Source organism: Papaver somniferum, chromosome 9, assembly GCF_003573695.1.
Source record: "Papaver somniferum cultivar HN1 chromosome 9, ASM357369v1, whole genome shotgun sequence".
Taxonomy (NCBI): Eukaryota; Viridiplantae; Streptophyta; class Magnoliopsida; order Ranunculales; family Papaveraceae; genus Papaver; species Papaver somniferum.
Genome location: NC_039366.1, coordinates 24,855,742 through 24,879,010, shown reverse-complemented (window position 1 = coordinate 24,879,010; position 23,269 = coordinate 24,855,742). Strand labels below are relative to the sequence as shown.

Genomic DNA, 23,269 nt, shown 5'->3' with positions numbered 1-23,269 from the left:
GCAACGGTGGTGGTAATTCATCTGATGCTGATTCATTTGGTTCTTCTGCGATATAATTGATTTTCTCTTTATATATTTTGTTGTTAATTGACGTTTAGTACTATAGTTTTCATGATGATGAACTTTACCTCAACTTATTTCAGTCGTCAATTTTATAGATTTAGGTTTCAGTTTGCAACCCTGGCTTAAAGCAGTTTTAGTACTTTTAAGTTGCTGAAAATTGATTCTACCGTTTACTTGAATCAATTATTGATAACAATTTTGGATTTCTTTAATGATTGGTTGTTGGTTATAGAAATTATGGCCTATGGGGATGAGTAGACTAATGGTGGTGGTGGGGGTAACTTCAAGTAGCAAGGAGGTGTGAGATGCATAACTGTTGGTGGTTGAGTTATATAACTAATGTAGGAGTTTCACATGCTGGTGCAGGTGGTGGTGGATCATATGCTAGTGTAGGAGTTTCACATGCTAGTGCAGGTGGTGGTGGTTTGTATATAGTGTAGTTACTAGTGGCTCATAGGCTGGTGTAGGTAGTGGTGGTGGGCGTATATTAACATGTATATGAGGCAGATGCGAACTGTGTTTTCCTTGTAAAGAATATGTTTTACTTACAAGAGTCAGATTATTTATGAGAAGAGTTGTCTTGCTTTTGATGATTTTATGAAGATATTGCTTTTGGAGACAATTAAGTTATCTTTACTTCGTTATGTAACTTACATTTTTATTTGTAACTTTTGCTATTTATTGTGTTCCAATTGTCTACTAACATCTTGTTCCATTACTTTGCTGGTTAGTTGCTTGTGTTTCAGTTGTTGGGAGTGGTACACATGTCAACTGGCTCAAGAAGTCGGTGATGATGGCTCTTACTTTACGCTCACCTGGACTTCAAGCTGTAGCTCTCATGGTAAGTCTTTTATATTGATCATACACTTGTCTCCTTTTACTGCTTATAGCTTCCCTGGAGTTGGATTATTCCTTTCTGGACTTGTGCCAGCGTCATATAGATTGGAGATTTCTAAATAACATGTTATTAGCAAAATTAGAGGTCTGTTTGGAAGGCTTAGAAAAATGAATAAGTGTAGATCTGAATTAAACAACAATGAATGAATAGCATTAGAAATTAAAAAAAAAATTGTTTGCATTGTTTCTTATAATGTGATGTTTCTTTTTTTTTATAGCAAATGAATATGGGTGGTATAATTATGCTTATAGTTTAAATGCTTGGACTTTATAGATATGAATTTGTTCAAATGTTGAATTTGTGGTGCAATGGTAGTATGATTGACTCCATGTCAGATGATGCGTGTTCGACTCACGCCAAGTTCACTCATTCGTATGTCAATTTTTGGTTGTTGACTCCATTTACTGGGATCAACTTCCATTGTTGATCCAGTTTAGGGGATCAACTACTATTGTTGATCCCTAAATTGGATCAATTTTTACTGTTGATCCTTTTTTTTTTGATCAACTACTGTTGTTGATCCCCTAAATTGGATCAACTTCTACTGTTGATCCTTTTTTTTTTGGATCAACTACTGTTGTTGATCCCTAAATTGGATCAACTTTTACTGTTGATCCTTTTTTTTATCAACAATTGTTGTTGATCCCCTAAATTGGATCAACTTCTAGTATTGATCCTTTTTTTTTTGTGGATCAACTACTGTTGTTGATCTCCTAAATTTGATCAACTTCTACTGTTGATCCTTTTTTTTTTCTGGATCATCTTCTACTGTTGATCTTTTTATTTTGGATCAACTAATGTTGTTGATCCTCCAAATTGGATCAACTTCTACTGCTGATTCTATTTTTATTTGGATCAACTATTGTTGTTGATACAAAATATCTAAACAAGTGGCGGTGGCGGTGGCGGCGGCTGCGGCGGGTGGCGGATTGATGGCGGTGGTGGTTGTGCTGGTGGTGGATTAGTGGTGGTGGTGGTGGAGTAGTGGTTGTGGCGGACTTGTGGTGATAGTGCAATGGTGGTGGAGTAGTGGTGGAATATTAGCGGTGGTGGCGGTTGGTAGGTGGTGGTCGGTAGGTGGTGGTCGTTGAAGGTTGATGGTGGTGGTGGTGCGGGTGAAATGGTAGAGGAAGAAATTTGTTTCATTTTGAAATAAAGAAAATATTATATGGGTGAGGGTATTAAGATAATCTAATTTTAAATGGATAAGGTTATTAAAAAGTAGGGATATATTTATTATTGTATAAGGATATATTTGTAGGATGTTAAAACTAGGGACATATAATTAATATACCCTTTTTTTTATGTTTCTGAAGAACGGTTCGGCTGATAATTAAACATGAAAATGATAACCGAACTTCACTTTGTTAAAAAACACACTTAGTTCGGTTGTTCAATTTTTTATTCGAATCAGTCGAACCTAAATCCGTCAATTACAGAGTGAAGTTGGGCTGATAACTTGTCAGCCGAACCTATATTTTTTTAAAATATACCTAGGTTCGGTTGACAAGTTATCAGCCGAACGGCCCGAACCGTTCATTTGGTCAGTAGATCTAGGTTGTAAAAATTCAATTTTTGTCAAATTCAACTTATAAAAAGGACATTAAACCACGTTTAGGAGTCTACCTCTATATTATTAACAAACCTTAATTATTTGTTAGTTTAACAAATGTCAAAAGATTAATTTCTTATTCTTCTTCATTAACAAACCCTAACCTAACTATCTCTCTCAAAAAAAAAATATCTCTGAGACTAAGACGTAGTTGACATTAACCACCAACTACTAATCATTAATATTAACTACTAATCATTAATATTAAATTCTAATTATTATCATTAACATTAATGAAGTAAGGGCATTAATGTCATAATATATATGATGGATAAGGGGTCATTGATTTTACCACACGATGACTCTATTTTATCATTATTTTATATGCCTCAACAAAATTGAGGATGCCTCGAAAAAGGTTTATTATAAAATTTTATAAGCCAGAAAGACTCAACTTGTGAACTTGTAAAGCTAAAATGTTACAAGAGTGTCACCGACTCAACTTGGGAACTTGTAAAGCTGAATTAGGAAGTTCTTATAGTAAACTCTACTCATGATGCTTCCCTTCAGAAAAAAAAAACAAAAAAAAGGAAGCGAGATTCCTCTTCTTGCAGATCCTACTCAAACTTAATTAGATTACAAGAGGAATCCAAAAATAGGTCATGCTTCTTTACTAAAAAGACGATATCTAGAGGACCACCAAAGCATTTGCAGGAAAATATCAAACTATGCCAAGAAACATATTAATTAGTTGCAGCTAAAACCGAGAAGAATGACAAAAAGAAGCAACCTGGTACGCTGAGCTTCCAGCGCCAAATATAAAGTTTGAAGGGAACCTAATAAAACATAAAACCCTCTTCATCTCTCACTCTATCGGTTCAAGCGGCCATCGTGAATCAAACGTAATTAACACCAAATATACGGTACACCACGTGAAAGAAACCAAAATAAGACTTTACGTGTATCACTAATCACCTTACGTTGTAAAGGTCCTTTTTGCTAATACATCGACATCGAGCTCTAATTATGGAGACGGGACAAAATAGTACCACGTACAATAAAGAAACCCCTAACTTATAGGCTACAGTCCTCCAGCTCTTAAGTTTTACCAGGAGCATTTGTTCAGAGGATGAAAGAGAGTAGTCACGGAGTTGTCAATCACAGTAGCAAAAACTAGAGATATTTCATAAGCACTTCCATTCTTTGGCTATAATTGACTGTATTGGCGCTCCACTTATTGACAGAAACCTTTTACCAAAAAAAAAACAAACATTTGACAGAAAGTTACAGTTTAAATGGCCAAAAAGAGATGACCATTCCTTAAGTGTACTCGATAGTGAACCACAGAATTTTCTCTCATCAAAGATGTATTTTACATGCAAATGAAAATCAACTGGAAAATCAACTTTCTACTGCGAAAAATGAGAACTTTCATCAGTTGTAGGAGATATTGTACTAGTTCTCTCATTCCCTCCTTTAAGAAAATTTGAATACCATAGTGCTGAAAGTTTTGGATATCTTTTTAAATCCGGATCATTGATCATATCCACATAATAAAGGCCGAAATTTGAAGTGTATCCGTCTAACAATTCGAATGAGTCCAGGAAACTCCATGTGAAGTACCCTTTTGTGTTGGATCCATTCCTGCTCAGAAAAGATTATAATTGTAAGGGCAGATTTGCAAGGAAACGGAACACATAATCTACTTTAAAAACAAGATATTTATATAAGCAACTAATGAAGATGATTAGCTTAACTTAGAAAACCTGCACAGTATCTAATTGTTCGGTAGAATTTTGAGCGTTTGTTTGTTTGACAGTCTGAACTGTATTTTAGGAAAAAGTGGGTAGGTAAAGCAAAGACGGTGAAGTAAGTTAGTACCTCAATGCATCAAGCAAACCTCCAATGTAGCCCTTCAAATAAGCCACCCTCGATGTATCGTTCGTTGATTTTTCACGCGATGCACTTAACATCCTTTGACCTGTAAAAGATGGCAATTATAAAAGTTGATCCTAAAAGCCATAACCATAGTATACGAACACGCTTCTAACATTTCTTTATATAACCATCAAGTAATGATCAGGTGAAATTAGGCTACAAAAGAGGGACGGTGAATCATCGATGTAACCATTGCTTTGTGTATGGTCACAGACTCACATATGTTACTATGGAAAGTTAATTGGGCAATGAAAGAGAGAATGGGAATACAAAATGCTAATACCATTTTCATGAATAAACATGATGGGGTTTCCATAGACTTGCTTAAAATACTCCAGAACTTCTTGCAACCCCGCGGGTGTAATAGCAAACTAAATCAAGACAACACAATAGAAGTTAAATATAGACACACTAACTCGTTAAAATAAAGTCAATCGATGTTTCTTCCTTACTTCATCAGGCAATACACCTTGTCCAGACCAATTAACTGCAATACAAGTAAGATGTTCAAAAGATAAAGCTTTCGGTTAGTCTCCTTACAAGCTGCAAGACAATTAAGTGAGGAGGGAAATTGTTCCAAATTTCTGATAGAAAAATATATTAATTTTTATCCAATATAAACCAGGTCAACTTACATACGAACTGGACAGCCATATCCAAAATAAAATCTCGTGGGTGGATTAGTAGATTTTCTGGATTGTCCTTTACTTGAGCCGATGCGTAGTGGTTCACACCAAAGAAATCACATGAGCCCTTGACTAGTTTAGAATCATATGGAGTGAAAGAAGGAAGTCTCGAGCCAACATTTCTCTTCATTGATTCAGGATAGTCACCAAAAACAAAAGGACTAGCAAACCTGAAATTAGACATAGATTAATATATTATGGTTGAAAAACTCGACCTCATGTTTATTTCTGTAATGAAATTTACCAACCCAAAAAGAAATCATTGACCCTTCGAGTTGCCGCAATATCTTCTGCAGAATTTGTTACAGGACTGAACCCATAACCGAAGAGGTTGAATCCTATAAGTCCATATTGTTTATCCTGCATTGCCACCTTTATATCTCAAAATTATGACGACAATTGACCTGTTAAGAAGATATGGGAAGCTAGAAATTACCTGATATTTGTTCTTATACAATCTTGCAGCTGATGCATGAGCTAGCAAACAGTTATGGGTAACAATATACAGCTCTGTTGTGGAGTTACCATTTGTACAATTACGGACCCCAAATGGAGAAGAACACCTTTGCGGCGGAAACATTCCCAAGTCATAGGCCCCTAAGGAAAACACATTAGCCTCATTCATTGTTGTCCATGTCGAAACTCTGTCACCAAATTCTTTAAAGCACACATCCGCATATGATGTGAAGTCTTTCCTGAGACATTTTACTCAAAATTAGCATTAATCAAGTATCACTTGAATATTCAATCAGGCGAAGTTATAAGGACGAGAGCACAAGTAATGGATTATAATGGGGTAGAGAACTACACAATCTTTCGGTTCAACCATCCTCCATACTCATCTTCGAGTGCCTGAGGAAGATCATAATGGAAAAGTGTAACATGTGCTTGAATTCCTAATCAAGCATAAAATAATATAGATGAGCCAACCGATGTCGAATATTTATGGATTAAAGTAATGTCCTCTGAATTTGAAATGGAACACAACACGGTCGTACCATGGCTGATAAGTTCATTGATGAGGTTGTTATAGTACTCTAGACCCTTAGGATTCACAGGCCCTCTTCCATCTGCATAAACAAACATTAGACAATGATATATAAAATCTTTATGAGTAGAAACTTTAGTTTCTTCCATTGCATAAAAATCCTAAATGAGTTATCTAGTTGGATCATACTTGGTATAAGCCTTGACCATGAGATGGAAAATCTATAAGCATCTAGACCTGTATCCACCATGAGGTTAACATCTTCCTGCAACAAACAAGAAGTATTACAGTGGTATCACCAAATTAAGAATCTAAGCTCTTTCAATTTCTAAAAGCAAACATTACAAACCTTATATCTGTGATATTGATCGGCGGCTATGTCACCATTGATTTTGTTCGGTATTTTTCCTGAAATTTAAAGATTTGTTTCTATTTACAGCCAAAAATCTTAAGAAAAAAGTTCAACACATAGTCTCGGCATTAAAATTTTCATGAGGATACTAAAATGTTACAAGAGGTCAAGGACTGTACTTGACCTTCTCGGTGAAGTTGTCAACTAGTAAAGTTGAATTGGAAAGTTCTTATAATAAACTCTACTCATGGTGCTTCCCTACAAAAAAAAATTGGAAGCACCATTCCTCTTCTTGCAAATCCTTCTAAAACATAGAGAGAGAGAGACTAACCAGAATGAGTATAGGTATCCCAAATGCTAGGAGTTCTTCCATCCTCATTCACAGCGCCTTCAACCTAAAATTTTCAGTTTCATTTCCAATAATTCTGGTTAAGTACTAAATAAATGGTTGAAGTCATATAAAGGAAGGTACCTGATAAGCTGAGCTTCCTGAACCAAAAATAAAGTTTGGTGGGAAATCACTTCTGCTGAACCCATTCTCATTATGACCACTACAAGATTCCAGAGAACTTACCAGAAGAAGAATGATAACTAGAGACAAAAAGGAAGATGTACATAACACCCTTCCCATCTCTCTTTCTCTACTCTGTCTTTCAGTACTCTGTACTCTCATTAAATCTTATATATTGCCTCTTATCTTCATATGGTAACTTTACTATTCTCTGGCTACAAAATTAGCAACAAATGATGCTTCTTTTTTGTGCAACAAGACAAATGACAAGATTACAAGAGGAACCCAAAATGGGTCATGTTTCTTTGTAGAAAAACAAATGAATTTAAAGGACCACCAAAGCATTTGCTTTACATTCCAAAACTGTTTGTACTACTATGAGAAATTGCAAGTTTAAAGTTACAGAATGAAAAAATAAGTTCTACAGTTCCCTAAATTCCAAACCCTTTCAAGCTTCAAGCAGCAAAAAGGTTCCAGTCATGGACTTTGAAATTTACAACAACGAGTCTACATTGTTGTACAGCCAGACTGCACCGCAGAGACAGCCAATCCAGCTCCAAGAGAAGTTGCACTTTCACTAAGAGGATTTATCACGAACGGTTCATATGCAGTAAATAAAAACATCAAATTAGCAACATAAACCTTAACATGATTCTGCGCTGGTTTAGCAACATTTCCTTCAGGGACATTATCGCAAACTAGTCGATCACTCCGGTGCTTAATGCTGATTAGAGATTGGCAAGGGTCTAGTCAGTGTGTCGGGAGAAAGTGGGCCAGACTGTTTTTCATTTTTCCTTCAATAAAATTTAACTCCAGTGCTCAATGGCTTACAAATGAAAAATATTACTTATCAAGAGAATTTTATTGTTTTAAATATGAAGGAAAATCAACTTTCTACTGTGAAAAACGAGAAATTTCATCTGTTGACGTCGAAATGGTACTGATTATTTTGTTCCCTCCCTTGACCTTGAGAAAATTTGAATACCAATGTGCTGAAAGCTTTGGGTATCTCTTTAACTCCGGGTCATTGATCATATCCACATAGTAAAGGCCGAAATTTGAAGTGTAGCCGTCTAACAATTCGAATGAGTCTAAGAAACTCCATGTGAAGTACCCTTTTGTGTTGGATCCGTTCCTGCTCCAAAAAGATTATGATCGTAAGTAAAAAATGGAACACAATCACAAGAGTGTATCTAACTAGCTTTACTTGAAAAGTTGCAAAATATATATCTGAAATTTTGATTCTCTGTTTGTTTCAGACTTCTGAGCTTATTAGGGGAAAAGTAAATAGGTAAAGCACAACCAATGCAGTAAGTTAGTACCTCACTGCATCAAGCAAACCTCCAATGTAACCTTTCAAGTAATTCACCCTCGACGTGTCGTTCATTGATGTTTCACGGGGTGCGCTTAACAGCCTTTGACCTGTAAAAGAGATAAATTATAAAAATTAGATCCGAAAAGCTTAACTTTAACCATAGTTTGAGAACACGCTTTTAGCATTTTTTTTCCCCTATAACTATCAAGTAATAATCATGTGAAATTGGGAGAACGGACGATGGCCGTGGATGTTACTATGGGAAGTTAATTAGGCTACAAAAGAGAGAATGAGAAGATAAACTTGTAGGAAGTAATACCATTTTCATGAATAAACATGAGGGGGTTTCCATAGAATTGCTTAAAATACTCCAGAACTTCTTGCAGCCCCGATGGTGTAATAGGGAACTGAATCAGGACAACATCGTAGAAGTTAAGAAATTGACATACTAACTCTGTAGAATGAAGTTAAACAATGTTTTCTTCCTTACTTCGGCAGGCAATACACCTTCTCCTGACCAATTAGCTGCAATACAAGTGACAAGCGGAAAAGATAAAGCTTTTGGTTAGTCTCCTTACTAGTTTTGCCAATATAAACCAGATCAACTTACATATAAACTTGACAGCCATATCCAAAATAAAATCTCGTGATTGGATTAGTAGACTTTGCGGATTGTCCTTTGTTTGCAGAGATGCATAATGATTCACTCCAAAAAAGTCACATGAGCCCTTAACTAGTTTAGCTTCATATGGGGTGAAAGAAGGAAGTCTGGAGCCAACATTTCTCTTCATTGGTTCAGGATAGTCACCAAAAACAAAAGGCCCAGCAAACCTGAAATTAGACATAGGTTTAACATATTGTTCTTTCCAAGCTCGGCCTATGTTTATATCTGTAGTGAGGCTTACCAACCCAAATAGAAATCATTGGCCCTTCGTGTTGCTGCAATATCTTCTGCAGAATTTGTCACAGGACTGAACCCAAAACCGAAGAGGTTAAATCCTATAAGTCCATGTTGTTTACCCTGCATTGCCACCTCTAAATCTCAAAATTATGACAAAAATGGACTTGTCAGGAAGACATCGGAAGCCAGGAAATACCTGGTATTTGTTCTTATACAATCTTGCAGCTGATGCATGAGATAGCAAACAGTTATGGGTAACAATATACGGCTCTGTTGTGGAGTTACCACTTGTACAATTACGGACCCCAAATGGAGAAGAACACCTTTGTGGCGGCAGAGTTCCCATGCCGTAGGACGCAAAGGCAAGCACATTAGCCTCATTCATCGTTGTCCATGTCGAAACTCTGTCACCAAATTCTTTAAAGCACACATGGGCGTATGATGTGAAGTCTTTCCTGAGTCATTTTACGCCAAAATAGCATTAGCCAAGTATCATTGGAGTACTCAATCAGGCGAAGTTATAAGGCTAGAATACATGTCTTAAACTAAGATGAGGTAGAGAAGTACACAATCTTTCGGCTCAACCATCCTCCATACTCGTCTTGGAGTGCCTGAGGAATATCATAATGAAAAAGTGTAACATGTGCTTCAATTCCTAATGAAACATAAAGTAATATGTATAAGTAAACCGATGCAGAAATAATCATGAACTAAGGTACTGTCCTCTGAATTCGAAATGGAACTCAACACGGTCGTACCATGGCTGATAAGTTCATTGATGAGGTTGTTATAGTACTCTACACCCCTAGGATTCACAGGTCCTCTTCCATCTGCATAAGCATACTTAACGAAATGATGTATATAACCTTTCTGAGGAAACATTTCAGTTTCTTTTGTTGCAAATGAGTACGAAAATCACAAACGGGTTAGCTATTAGGATCATACTTGGTATAAGCCTTGGCCATGAGATGGAAAATCTGTAGGCATCTAGACCTGTATCCTTCATGAGTTTAACATCTTCCTGCAACGAATAAGAAAAATCACATTGGTATGGATAAATTAAGAATCTAAGTTCTTTCAATTTCTAAAAGCAGGCATTACAAACCTTATATCTGTGATATTGATCGGCGGCTATGTCCCCGTTAACGTTGTTCGGTAATTTTCCTGAAATTTTTAAATTTATGTTTACAGCCAAAATATCTTCAGAAAAAAGTTCAACAGACTTCAAATGTATTATTTCATTAATTTTTCATGCTAATTATCAATTCATGAATCAGAAGTCTAGAAAAAGTTAAAAACACAAATTTTGGTCATGGGCTTAGACTGTTTTTGTATTTGCCCGAATCCTATGGGACTACAATTCATGTTTTGGTTGTCTCCATTAATATTTTTTCATGAGGATACTAAAATGTTACAACAGTGTCGAGGACTCGACTTGACATTCTCATTGAAGGTTGCGAACTTGGTGAATTTGTAAAGTTGAATTGGAAAGCTCTTATAATAAACTCTACTCATGGTGCCTCCCTTGAAAAAAAATGGAAGCACCATTCCTCTTCTTGCAAATCCTTCTAGAACATGAAGAGAGAGAGAGAGAGAGAGAGAGAGAGACTAACCAGAATGAGAATACGTATCCCATATGCTAGGAGTTCTTCCATCCTCATTCACAGCGCCTTCAACCTAAAATTTTCAGTTTCATTTCCAACAATTCTGGTCAAGTACAAAATTTCTGGTCAATAAATGGTTGAAGTCATATGTATGCTTATAAAGGTACCTGATAAGCTGAGCTTCCTGCACCAAAGATAAAGTTTGGTGGGAAATCACTTCTGCTGAACCCATTCTCATTCTGACCAATACAAAATTCCAGAGAACTTACAAGAAGAAGAATGATAACTAGAGACCAAAATGATGAAAACGTACATAACACCCTTCTCATCTCTCTTTCTCTACTCAGTCTTTCAGTACTCTCATTAAATCTTATATATATATATATATATATTGCCTCTTATCTTCATGTAGTTACTTTACTATTCTCTGGCTACAAAATCACCAACACAAAGATGCTATTTTCGTGCAACATGACAAATCACGAGAAAATCCAAAATGGGTTCTGCTTCTTCTCAAAAGAAAACAAATTATATTTAGAGGACCGCCAAAGCATTTGCTTTACATTCCAGAACTGTTTGCACTACTAAGAAATTGCAAGCAAAATAAAGAAAAATAAGTTCGGCAGTTCCCTAAATTCCAAACCTTTTCAAGCTTCAAGCAGCGAAAAGGTTCCAGTCACGGACTTTCAAGTTAGCACCGCAGGGAGCTCCAACAGAATTTGCACTTTCACTAAGAGGATTTATCACAAACGGTTCATATGCAGTAATTAAAACATCAGTTCCAACTTCCTTAAGCCGCAATATAAACCTTACATGATTCTGCGCTTCTGGTCCTTGCCGTCCCTTAGAAATCTTCATCTCCCCAACTGCTGTTGTCATTATCGCTGTCGAATTCCGGTACCGAATCCCATCTGATGCGAAAACTCCAGATTGCTCAACGATTGTAGTTCCTTCAGCACTTCCATTATCTTCTACATCATGTTTCAAATCTAATAACTCTTAATTTATGATTCATCTCTTGACCAGTTAGCAAACAAGAGACCAAAGGAAGTCTGTCTGTTAGGGGTGAGCATAAAAACCGGAACCGCGGATTTGACCCGTATCCGTCCGCAAAATTGCGGATTTCACCCAAACCGCAAAACGTATGGGCCGGATACGGGTGGGATTCTCAAATCCGCACGTTTTAGCGGTTTGGGTGCGGTTGAATATTGAAAACCGCGGATTACCCGCACCGTAGGTTAGTAAAGTAAAACCTTATAACATAAGACAGGCCCAGACCCCAATTCAATAGCATTGGCTTCCACTAGGCTTAAATGAGCTTCCACTAGGCTTCCAATTCAATTCAATAGTAAAGTAAAAGCTTAAATGAGCTTCCACTAGGCTTTACGCAACGGTAGTAACGACTACCAACTAAAAACACGATGTCAAAGACAGGCCCAGATCTCTTTTTTTTTTTTTTTTTTTTATCCTTAATCTGCGGTTAATCAGCAACCGGACCGCACAATCCGCGGATCCGCGGATGTAAAATCCGCGGATGATTGGGCCGGTCACGGTTTGATTTTTCAAATCCGCAGCTTTGACGGTTTGGTTGCGGATGACCCCTAATCCGCAACCGTCCGTCCGTTGCACACCCCTACTGTCTGTTATTATTATCGCAAACTGGTCAAGAGAGCGGCAAGGGTCTATTCAGTGTGTCTGGACTCTGGAGGAATTGGGCCGGACTGTTTTCATTTTTCCTTCGATAAAATTTCACAAAATTGGTTAAAAAGACCAAAACCAATAATTTCTGGGTGAAATGGACTGCTAGGTTTTGATATTTTTTATATGGACATTAAACAGAAAAATACTGTTCAATTCTCCAATTTGGACATTTGACCCAGGAAAAAAAAGAAAAAACAAACGTTCTACCTAAAATATCTCTTAAACAAATATCATTCCATTTCACACAACAACAAGACTAATTCTTCAACCGCAGTATCATACAAACATCAACACCCTTTTTATATCATGTCCACCTGCAACTCACACTACACTCCATGAGCAAACAATACAGAATCAGCTGATTATCTTCAAATCATTCTGTAGCTCCCTTGCAAACTCCACAAATCAATCAAACCTGCAATCTATCAGTCAAGCAAAACTTCACCAGCTCATGTTTCACTAGCACCACTAGTTCATCTGCAATCTCAACCTGCAACATAGTCACTATCTCAGTAAAACATAGACTACAGTTTCAATTTCATGTTAACAGCACAGTATTCATCTACTCAGCCAGCCAACAACTACCTGAGCTTTATACTCTCTTCTACTGCTCTTCACAACCATCTCTGACAGCAACCTGTTATTGCATTACCGGTGACCACACATCAGATTCACAAGAAACTCATTTCTCATCCACTGCCATCACCAGCAACAACATTAACCCAACTAAAACGACTAGAAGTTTTCAGGATTACAACATATGTTTTTACAGCTAAAACAACTATAAGATTTCAAGGTAGGACATTGAAATCAAGAACGTGAGGCACATTTGAAGCAAGAACAACAACGGGTGCATGATTTTCATGTTGGAAAAGCACAAAAACACTTGTTGCATGAGATTTTGTTAAAGCAGCCACAGCCGTAGTCACCGCAACATTGGCTGAGCCAACAACAAGATACACCACATGATTTTGCAACAACTTGAGAAACAACTCTTCTTACCTTTTTGTGAACATTATTCTTTGGTGTAAAAGTAGAGAGCAACCACAGGAGAAACATCATACCTATGAACTTCATTTCATAACTCCATCTACGGTTCAACTTCAACCAAGCTCAATCCAATCTCGCCGCTACAACTTCATTTCATAACTCCATCCACGGCTCCTTCAACATGTTCTTCTCTAACTCCAACTAGCATCAGATCCATAATCTGCAATCTTAGCTCAAATCACCACCATTGCATTCCTCGGATTGGCTCAGCACTAACCATCCTATCCTTTCCAACTCTTCCATCACCTAATACATCAACATCTACATTTCTATCACCTATAATTTCAGCTCCATCTCGGATTCATTTCATCACACAGGATTTACACAGTCTTTGGATATCGTCATAATGGTACCTTAAAGAAGGAACCAGATCCACTCAAGCGTCAAGGGAATACTAGATAATTTCTTTCGTATACAGGTTCTACAGGGATGAAGCCTTACCATAATTCAGTATAGCTATTTCCAGAACCATGAAAGGTGGGAAATCATATTTATTTCCAGATCAATGAAAGAAGCACAAAACCAAGCACAATCATGATGGTTATCGAAACTGCATAAATCTGCAAATGTCATCATTACATTATTATAAGATCACTGCTTGAAACAAAGAATTAAACAAGTGGACTGCAGTGAGAAATGGAATAACAGATTCTAACCGTGTAATTTTTCATTCTTTGGAAAAGTGACGCTTAAACTAACAATTGTTAAAAAACTATGTCATTATAACATACCTTAACCAGTTAATCTACAGAGGCTATCACCTTAGAAACAGTTGCAGAGCTTCCAGTAAATGCAACCTGGTTGAGGGACATATTTTCTTAGTGCTTATTCAACATGAAATCAATAATACCAGAGATGCTGAGATAAAAAATCAAATACTAATGCAGAACAGAACCTTGTACGCATGTGGATGACATGTCAAAGGAGCACCGGCTTCAGTGCCCAATCTAGTTAAAATGTTCAACCTGTCCCAACTCCAAATAAGTCCCGAAAATAAAAGTTTGAGGGAAATACTGTAAAAACTTAAAACAATGGAAATCTATGAAAACACAATGAAAAACCTTACACATATGCCAGCTTCGAGGGCTTCAGTATAACAGCACATCCAGCAGCCAAAGCAAGAGCTAATATTGATGAAAATAATTTCAATGGAAGTCTATAACTAGATGAAACTAGTTTCATCCTAGTATAACGTGGATGAAAATAATTTTAGGTTAATCCAGAACTACAAATAGATGAAATTGGTTTCATCCCGAGTATTTTGACGAAAATACAATTATATCACAGTCTATAACTAGATGAAACCAGTTTCATCCTAGTATAACATTGATGAAAATAATTTCAGGTCAATCCAACACAGGATTATATTGGTTTCATCCTAGTATAACATGGATAAAAACAATTTCAGGTCAATTTAGAACTACAACTAGATGAAATTGGTCTCATCCTGAGTATTTTGACGAAATTAAGTTATGTCAATGAGTAATCTATATGAAATTGGTTTCATCCTGAGTATTTTGACGAAAATACAATCATATCACAGTCTATAACTAGATGAAACTAGTTTCATCCTAGTATAACATGGATAAAAACAATTTCATGTCAACAAAACACGATTATATTGGTTTCATCCTAGTATAACATGGATAAAAACAATTTCAGGTCAATCCAGAATACAACTAGATGAAATTGGTTTCATCCTGAGTATTTTGACGAAATTAAGTTATATCACAGTCTATAACTAGATGAAACCAGTTTCATCCTAGTATAACATGGATGAAAACAATTTCAGGTCAATCCAAAACAGAATGATATTGGTTTCATCCTAGTATAACATGGATAAAAACAATTTAAGGTCAATCCAGAACTAGATGAAACCAATTTCATGTTACTATCAATCATCTGATGAAACCAATTTCAAAACAAACTAATTCGCTAATTTCATCATCACCATCATTTCTGAACGAACTCAATCATCGACACAACCCCCACCATTACTGAATCAAGTTTTATTTCACAAGGATGGTATGAAAAGAACGCCTAGACTTGCTTCACTGTGGATCAAAAAGGCGACAAATGAACTAACCAGGATGCTATGATTGTTTGGAAGAATTTCTCTTAACATGTATGGGAAAACAGAAGATAAAACAGAAAATCGAGAGAGTTAAGGTAGTTAACGCCTAGACATCAGTTCCATCCGTCTTTACACAAGAAGTAAAAAGCAGAATGAAATTTCACTAATAAAAATGATTCATTTCAGAAACTTAAGGTAGTTAATATAACATCAATTCGTGTGAAATTGATGAGTTCTGATAATAAAATCATGAAAAAAGATTAGGATCGAGAAACTTACCAGTAAAATGGATGGAAGAGAAAACCCTAATTTTGGTTTGAATTTGAACTCTCCATTTAATTAGGGTTACCGGTGTTTTTTGGTGGTGGTGATATCAATATTGACGATGATGTCGATGTTTGTGGTGGTGGAGGAAGGTGGTGGTGTTGGTTGTAGTTGTTGTAGATGATGATAGTGGTGGTTGTAGTTATTGTCGATGGTGATGGTGGTAGATGTGGTTATAGTTGATGATGGTGGTGGTGGAGAAAGAGAAGATCGAGAGCAGAAGAAGAAAGTTACGGAAATAGTGGAGAGCAGTTGCAGAAATGTTTTTAAGATCGTGGAGAGGGAGATCGATATTATCTAGAGAGGGAGAAGAAAGGTAAGGGTAATTTAGTCTATTCCCATTAAAAATATTCTTTGTCCATTTGGCCCAGACGGAATGTTTACCCGTTCATTTGACCCAGAAAAGGTATCTTTTTGGCTAAATAGCCCATGTTCTGATAAAATTTTAACTCTCTCCAGTCTTTCATGGCTTACAAATTAAAAATATTACTTAGAATTGTTATAGTGACATGTGTCTGACCACTACCTATATGTGTCATAGTGCATGCACATGCCTCCTTCATGCTTAACACTTGTTGTCTTTTCTCTTCTACTAATTACACATGTAATGGGAGTAGCTATCCTCTACATGTATTTAATGAGAAGCACAATGAATGAGAAACATATCTGATTCTCTTTTTCTTTTGTCTCTTTTATGTTTTACTCTTTTGCAAAAAACTTAAACAAGAATTTCATTATTTTACATGTGAAAAAAAATCAACTTTCTACTGTGAAAAATAAGAAATTTCATTTATTGGCGGAGAAAGAGTGCCAGTTATTTTGTCCCCTCCCTTGAGAAAATTTGAATACCAATGTGCTGAAAGCTTTGGGTATCTCTTTAACTCCGGGTCATTGATCATATCCACATAGTAAAGGCCAAAATTTTAAGTGTATCCATCTAACAATTCGAATGAGTCAATGAAACTCCACATGAAGTACCCTTTTGTGTTGGATCCGTTCCTGATCCAAAAAATTATAATGGTAAGTAAGAATTATGAAGGAAATGGAAGACATCAAGACAATCATAATAATGTATTTCTTTCTCAAGTCTGTAACTGGGAGGTACAGATTAAAATCCTTTTTAAAAGAAAGTTTTTGATTGAAATGCGAATTTAACGAAAGACCCCTTAATCTACTTTTATATGCAATACAAATATGATAAACCTAACTTGAAAACTTACATAATATCTAATTGCTCTTTGAAATTTTATGCCTATGTTTGATTGTGACTTTGAGCTTAAAGCGGAAAGTAGATAGAGAGTGCAGTAAGTTAGTACCTCACTGCATCAAGCAAACCTCCAATGTAACCTTTCAAGTAATTCACCCTCGATGTGTCGTTCATTGACGTTTCACGCGGTGCGCTTAACAGCCTTTGACCTGTACAAGAGATAAATGATAAAAACAAAAAATTGATCCTAAAAGATTACCTTTCTTTAACCATGGTTCGAGAACACGCTTTTGGATTTTTTTTTCTTCTATAACTATCAATTAATAATCATGTGAACTCGGGAGAACGGATAATCAATATCACTATTTACTTGGTGAATGGATGTGGATGTTACTATGGGAAGCTAAGGCTATAATAAAGACAATGGGAAGATGAACTTGGAGGAAGGAATACCATTTTCATGAATATACATGAGGGGGTTTCCATAGAATTGCTTAAAATACTCCAGAACTTCTTGCAGCCCTGATGGTGTAATAGGCAACTGAATCAGCAGGAAAACATCACAGAAGTTAATTTTTTTTTACATATTAACTCTGTAGAATAAAGTCGAAAAATGTTTTCTTCCTTACTTCAGCAGGCAATACATTTTCAGACCAATTATCTGCAATACAAGTAACATGTTGAAAACATAAAGCTTTTGGTTAGTCTCCTTACAAGTTTCAAGGCAAATGAGAGAGGAAACTGTTCCAAATTTCTAATAGAAGAAGATAATAATTTTTTTAGTTTTGCCAATATAAACCAGATCAACGTACATATGTATTGGACAACCGTATCCAAATTCCAATCTCGTTGTTGGATCAGTAGATTCTCCGGCTTATCTTTTACTTGCATCGATGCATAGTGGTTCACTCCAAAGAAATCACATGAGCCCTTAACTAGTTTTGATTCATATGAAGTGAAAGAAGGAAGTCTCGAGCCAACAATTCTCTTCATTGATTCAGGATAGTCACCAAAAAAAAAGGACTAGCAAACCTGAAACTAGACATAGCTTTAATATGTTATGATTGAAAAACTCGGCCTCATGTTTATTATCTGTAGGTGAGACTTACCAACCCAAATAGAAATCATTGGCCCTTCGAGTTGCTGAAATATCTTATTTGTGACAGGAGTGAACCCATAACCGAAGAGGTTGAATCCTATATGTCCATATTGTTTATCCTGCATAGCTTATGATATATATCAAATAATAACGAAAATTGATATATGATAAAGACATCTGACGCGAGGTCATTCATACCTGGTATTTGTTCTTATATAATCTTGCAGCTGATGCATGAGCTAGCAAACAGTTATGGGTAACAATATACGACTCTGTTGTGGAGTTACCACATGTACAATTACGGACCCCAAATGGAAAAGAGCACCTCTGCGGCGGCAGAACTCCCGTGCCATAGGAAGCAAAAGCAAGCACATTAGCCTCATTCATTGTTGTCCATGTCGAAACTCTATCACCAAATTCTTTAAAGCACACATCCGCATATGATGTGAAGTCCTTTCTGAGTCATTTTACACCAAAATAGCATTATTCAAGTATCAGTGGAATACTCAATAAGGTAAAGTTAGATACGTGTATTAGATTAAGATGGGGTTAGAGTTCTACATAATCTTTCGGCTCAACCATCCTCCATATTCATCTTCGAGAGTCTGAGGAAGATCATAATGAAAAAGTGTAACATGCGCTTGAATTCCTAATCCAACATAAAGTAATATATATAAGTAACTGATGCCGGAATAATCATGAACCATCCTCTGAATTCAAAATGATCTAAGGTCGTACCATGGCTGAAAAGTTCATTGATGAGGTTGTTATAGTATTCCACACCCTTAGGATTCACAGGTCCTCTTCCATCTGCATAAGCGTGGTTAAAGTAATGATGTATATAACCTTTCTAAGGAAACATTTCATTTTTGTTGTAAATGCGTACAAAAATAAAATGAGTTAGATAGTAGGATCATACTTGGTTTAAGCCTTGGCCATGAGATGAAAAATCTGTAGGCATCTAAACCTGTATCCTTCATGAGTTTAACATCTTCCTGTAACGAACAAGAAAAATTACATTGGTATGGCTAAATTAAGAAGCTGAGCTTCAACTTCTAAAAACAGAATTACAAACCTTATATCTGTGGAATTGATCGACGACTATGTCCGCATTGTTGTTGTTCGATAATTTTCCTGAAATTTAAAATTGTGTTTCTTTTTAAAGCTAAAAATCTTGAACTTTTTTCTAAAAATTGGTTTATAAATTGGTTTATATTCGGTAGTGCTATTTGGCTCCCTCATTTCCACCTCCCTATAATCTAAACCCCACATTTAGGGAAGGTGAACCCTACCAGTACCTGAATGTGAATCTAATCTGGATGTGTGGTTGAGATTGAAGGGAGGTGAATAAGGAGGTGGAAAAGAGGGAGTCAAATAGCATTTGTTGCATTATTATTTGGGAAAATTAGGGGGAGACCCAAAATAAATAATATTCTCATTGTCAGGCCCACAATTAATTTTGGGTACCGTGACACCCATAGTTATCTGAAATTATTAAAAACGTCTGCATGACGGATTATGCATTCGCATGACTGGTTATGCATCAAGGGTATAATTGGCAACGCAGCTTGGATATAACATATCTAAAAATCCGCGCCTTGGAATTTTAAAAAATTTATATCGTTGGAAATCTTTTTAAGAGACCTATGCAACGAGTACAAACAAGAATATCAAATTTTTGTTTTTTCACGAAAAAATCGGAGATGATCATCATTTTAGGCAAAATTTTGGAAAACTTGATACATAACCATTATGCAACCACCAAAAAAGATGCATAACACATTCTGCAGACGCATAACGAATTATGCAACCATTTTCTCCACTGCATAAAAAATTATGCATCTGCATAACAAAGTTATGCATCTATACAAGTTATGTAACCATTGTTTTGGTTGATTTTAGTGTGTACATAAAAAAAATTGATGGATAATGTAGTATTCACCCATATTTACGGATGCATATCTGGTTATGCATCTATTTTCTCGATGCATAAAAGATTGTACAACAATTTTCTCGATGCATAATGCATTATGCAGCAATATCTTGGATGCATATCAGGTTATGCATGCATTTTCTCGACTGCATAACAAGTTATGCATCTATGACAAGTTATGTAGCCACTGTTTTGGTTGATTTTAGTGGATACAGAAAAAATTGATGCATAATGCATTATGCAGCCATATTTTTTGATGCATAATGTATTATGCAGCCATTTTCTTGGTGCATGAAAGATTATGCAAACGTTTTCTCGACTGCATGACATGTTATGCAGTCATGTTGTGCATAACTAGCCACCAACTTGACTAACTCCCATCTATATCTCGGAAAAAAATCAGACTCTTCAATCTCCGGCAACATTACCACATCTGCTGAGATCTCCCTTATGAAACTTTCTTTGTTGTTTAATTAAATGCCAATAAGCACCTTGAGCTCCTTACAAATAGTGACAACAAGCAGTCGAGAAGAGACCCAAAACCATCGCGAAGAGACCCACTAATCCCATTTACTGAAATATCAATTGAAACTACATTTTCACACTTTAGAATCCCATGTGGGAGTCTCCCAGAGAACCCATTCTGATTCATTCTAAGAAATTGTAAATTCAACAATGAGCTAATAGATTCAGGGATTTCACTAGAGAAGTTATTGAATGAAAGATCAAGATTTTGCAGTGACCCAAAATTACCGATGTTGGATGGAATATAACGATTATGAGATATATTCAGCGTCTTCAAATGACTTCCCAGACTCTAAAAAAAAACATACAGATTCAGTATTTTATCAAATTTATTTCGTTCTTCTACTAATGGATCCGTGGTAGCCGATGAACAACCACCACCGGAGCAACAACAACAAATCCCAATTTCGATTCCAATTCCAGATCCACATACCAGATTTTTTGAGAACTCAACAATTTACAGGGCATCAGTATCAACACCATCCCCAATTTCATCAACTTGGTACTCATCGTTAATCCCTAATCGCCGGAAAACAACACAAGAATCACCTTCTCGATCTGATTCAAACCCATCTGTTCTTCTCAATCTTAAATTCGAAATCAATTCCCACAACCCCATGAATCTCTCCCTTTTTCTGAATTTTAGGTGTCGTCATTCTTCTCTTGGTTTCAGACAGTGTAGGACTAACTATTCATATTGACTAATTTGATTTCTAGGGATGGATTTGCCAATGTTATAGTTTTACTCGGTATTGTGGAGAGGAAGAAGGAAAGGAATAAAAGATGAAGAAGAAGAAGAAAAAAAAAACAGAATTTTCTAAACTATGGGTTTGAGAATAATATTTTCCTAAACAATGGGTGCGCGCCTTCAGATTTTTGGGCATGGATTTCACAGTTGGGGAAATCTGAAAAATGGGTCTCCCCGTAGTTTTCACTCATATTATTTTCTGAACATCAATTTACGAATTAGAAGTCTAGAAAAAGTAGGGGTGAACAATGCGTATTTGGTATCACCGGCGTCCAATTCATCTAAATGGATTTGAGATTTTCACCCACGTCCAACTCGTTACTTGTCAGATGTTACAACCCTGGTTAAGTGGATTGGATACGAATGGATTTGCGAATCTAAAAAAATTATAAACCAAAACGGATAAATGATTTATTTATTTTTTGTAGCAAAACGGATAAATAACGAATATATAATTTAGTTAAAACTTAGATTACTAAAATATAAGTAATTAGTATAATAAGAGTAACAAAATGGTTTATGAACAACCAAAATTATAGTGTATATTGATATGAAGACCTCCGATCAATCCAAAATTGATAATTTGGGAATATCAGGATCTTTGATACTTCTCAATACCAAACTATATATATTATCTACCAATTTTCCATAATAATCTTCATATATCTATGATGCTAACATTATTTTTAGGGTCAGGTGTCCAATGGATGGGTGATGTCACATCCGCGTCCAACCCGTAAAAATGACCGTTTTCAAAATTTTAACCGTGTACAATCCGCCGAGAACAGATTGGATATCCACACGTCAAAATGCGGATTGGTTCGGGTAAAATCCATGGATTTGGGCCGCTTAGACTGTTTATGTATTGCACTAACCCAATGGGACTACAATCCATGTTTTGACTGTCTTCGTTATAGTAAAATTTTCATGAGGATATTACATTGATACAGCAATGTCAAGGACATACAAAAAATGGGCATATCCTTCTTCTAACACAAGGAGAGAGAGACTAACCAGAATGAGAATAGGTATCCCAGATGCTAGGAGTTCTTCCATCCTCATTTACAGCTCCTTTAACCTAAAACCATCCTAATTTTCATTTTCAACAATTTGATGGAGTATTTTAACAAGTATTCACACACCTGAACCCGAAAATGAACAAGATTGTGACGAAACTATGCAGGTAACTGGAATCAAAGTTCGCAACGACACCCAGGCTAACAAGGAGATAAGGTCTAATCGAACAAGATGGTCAGAAGTTAATGCTTATAATTGAAAATTAGTTATGCTAATGTTTTATTTACCCGATTGTAAAGACAGGGAATGTTACACTCCTAAAATTTGTAACCCTTGAACTTAAATAAAACGTCATATGTTAATAAAAGAAAGCTACCTGATAAGCTGAGCTTCCTGCACCAAAAATAAAGTTTGGTGGGAAATCATTTCTGCTGAACCCATTCTCATTTTGACCACTACAAAATCCCAGAGAACATACCAAAAGAAGAATGATAAATAGAGACCAAAACGAAGAAAATGTACATAACATCCTTCTCATCTCTCTTTCTCTACTCTATCTTCCAGTACTCTCAATAAATTCGTATATGCTGTCTCTTATCTTGATGATATGGTTACTTTATTATTCTCTGGCTACAAAATCACCAACAGAAAGACGCTATCTTTGCGCAACATGACAAATAACAAGAGGAATCCAAAATGGGTCATGCTTCTTAAAACAAATGGTATTTAGAGGACCACCAAAGCATTTGCTTTACATTCAAAAACTGTTTGCACTGCTATGAA

The 23,269-nt window shown here is 36.1% G+C and overlaps 2 protein-coding genes and 1 pseudogene across 3 annotated transcripts; all 3 read right to left on the bottom strand.

Annotated features, from left to right (window-relative positions):
• Positions 1-3,867: 3,867 nt before the first annotated feature.
• LOC113313274 (beta-glucosidase 11-like) lies at positions 3,868-7,072 on the bottom strand. Its single transcript, XM_026562022.1, has 13 exons — positions 6,950-7,072; positions 6,809-6,872; positions 6,475-6,533; positions 6,315-6,390; positions 6,136-6,207; positions 5,946-6,033; positions 5,574-5,832; positions 5,382-5,497; positions 5,087-5,307; positions 4,904-4,938; positions 4,735-4,822; positions 4,395-4,494; positions 3,868-4,157 (listed from the first exon to the last, which is right to left on the bottom strand). Exons 4-13 carry the CDS (start codon positions 6,373-6,375, stop codon positions 3,923-3,925), a joined length of 1,275 nt encoding a protein of 424 aa, XP_026417807.1. The 5' UTR covers positions 6,376-6,390; positions 6,475-6,533; positions 6,809-6,872; positions 6,950-7,072; the 3' UTR covers positions 3,868-3,922.
• A 674-nt stretch (positions 7,073-7,746) lies between these two features.
• LOC113310430 (beta-glucosidase 22-like) lies at positions 7,747-11,824 on the bottom strand. 2 transcript variants are annotated; one of them, XM_026559115.1, is made up of 13 exons: positions 10,976-11,822; positions 10,818-10,881; positions 10,310-10,368; positions 10,150-10,225; positions 9,963-10,034; positions 9,772-9,859; positions 9,401-9,659; positions 9,209-9,324; positions 8,914-9,134; positions 8,794-8,828; positions 8,623-8,710; positions 8,311-8,410; positions 7,747-8,123 (listed from the first exon to the last, which is right to left on the bottom strand). In XM_026559115.1, exons 1-13 carry the CDS (start codon positions 11,135-11,137, stop codon positions 7,883-7,885), a joined length of 1,581 nt encoding a protein of 526 aa, XP_026414900.1. In that variant the 5' UTR covers positions 11,138-11,822; the 3' UTR covers positions 7,747-7,882. The 2 variants fall into 2 exon arrangements, with proteins under 2 accessions (XP_026414900.1, XP_026414901.1); XM_026559116.1 differs by lacking the exon at positions 8,794-8,828 and having other exon boundaries at positions 8,891-9,134; positions 10,976-11,824.
• Positions 11,463-23,024, bottom strand: LOC113311608 (annotated as a pseudogene).
• Between the last annotated feature and the right edge of the window lie 245 nt (positions 23,025-23,269).

Coding starts and splice junctions, on each gene's coding strand:
- LOC113313274 (XM_026562022.1), bottom strand. CDS start 6,375: ATGGTGGATACAGGTCTAGATGCTTATAGATTTTCCATCTCATGGTCA. Junction 6,034..6,135: donor CAATGAACTTATCAGCCATG/GTACGACCGTGT, acceptor ATGCTTGATTAG/GAATTCAAGCACATGTTACA. Junction 5,308..5,381: donor AATGATTTCTTTTTGGGTTG/GTAAATTTCATT, acceptor GTCTAATTTCAG/GTTTGCTAGTCCTTTTGTTT.
- LOC113310430 (XM_026559115.1), bottom strand. CDS start 11,137: ATGAGAAGGGTGTTATGTACGTTTTCATCATTTTGGTCTCTAGTTATC. Junction 9,660..9,771: donor TGGTTGAGCCGAAAGATTGT/GTACTTCTCTAC, acceptor AAAATGACTCAG/GAAAGACTTCACATCATACG. Junction 8,411..8,622: donor CATGTTTATTCATGAAAATG/GTATTACTTCCT, acceptor TCTCTTTTACAG/GTCAAAGGCTGTTAAGCGCA.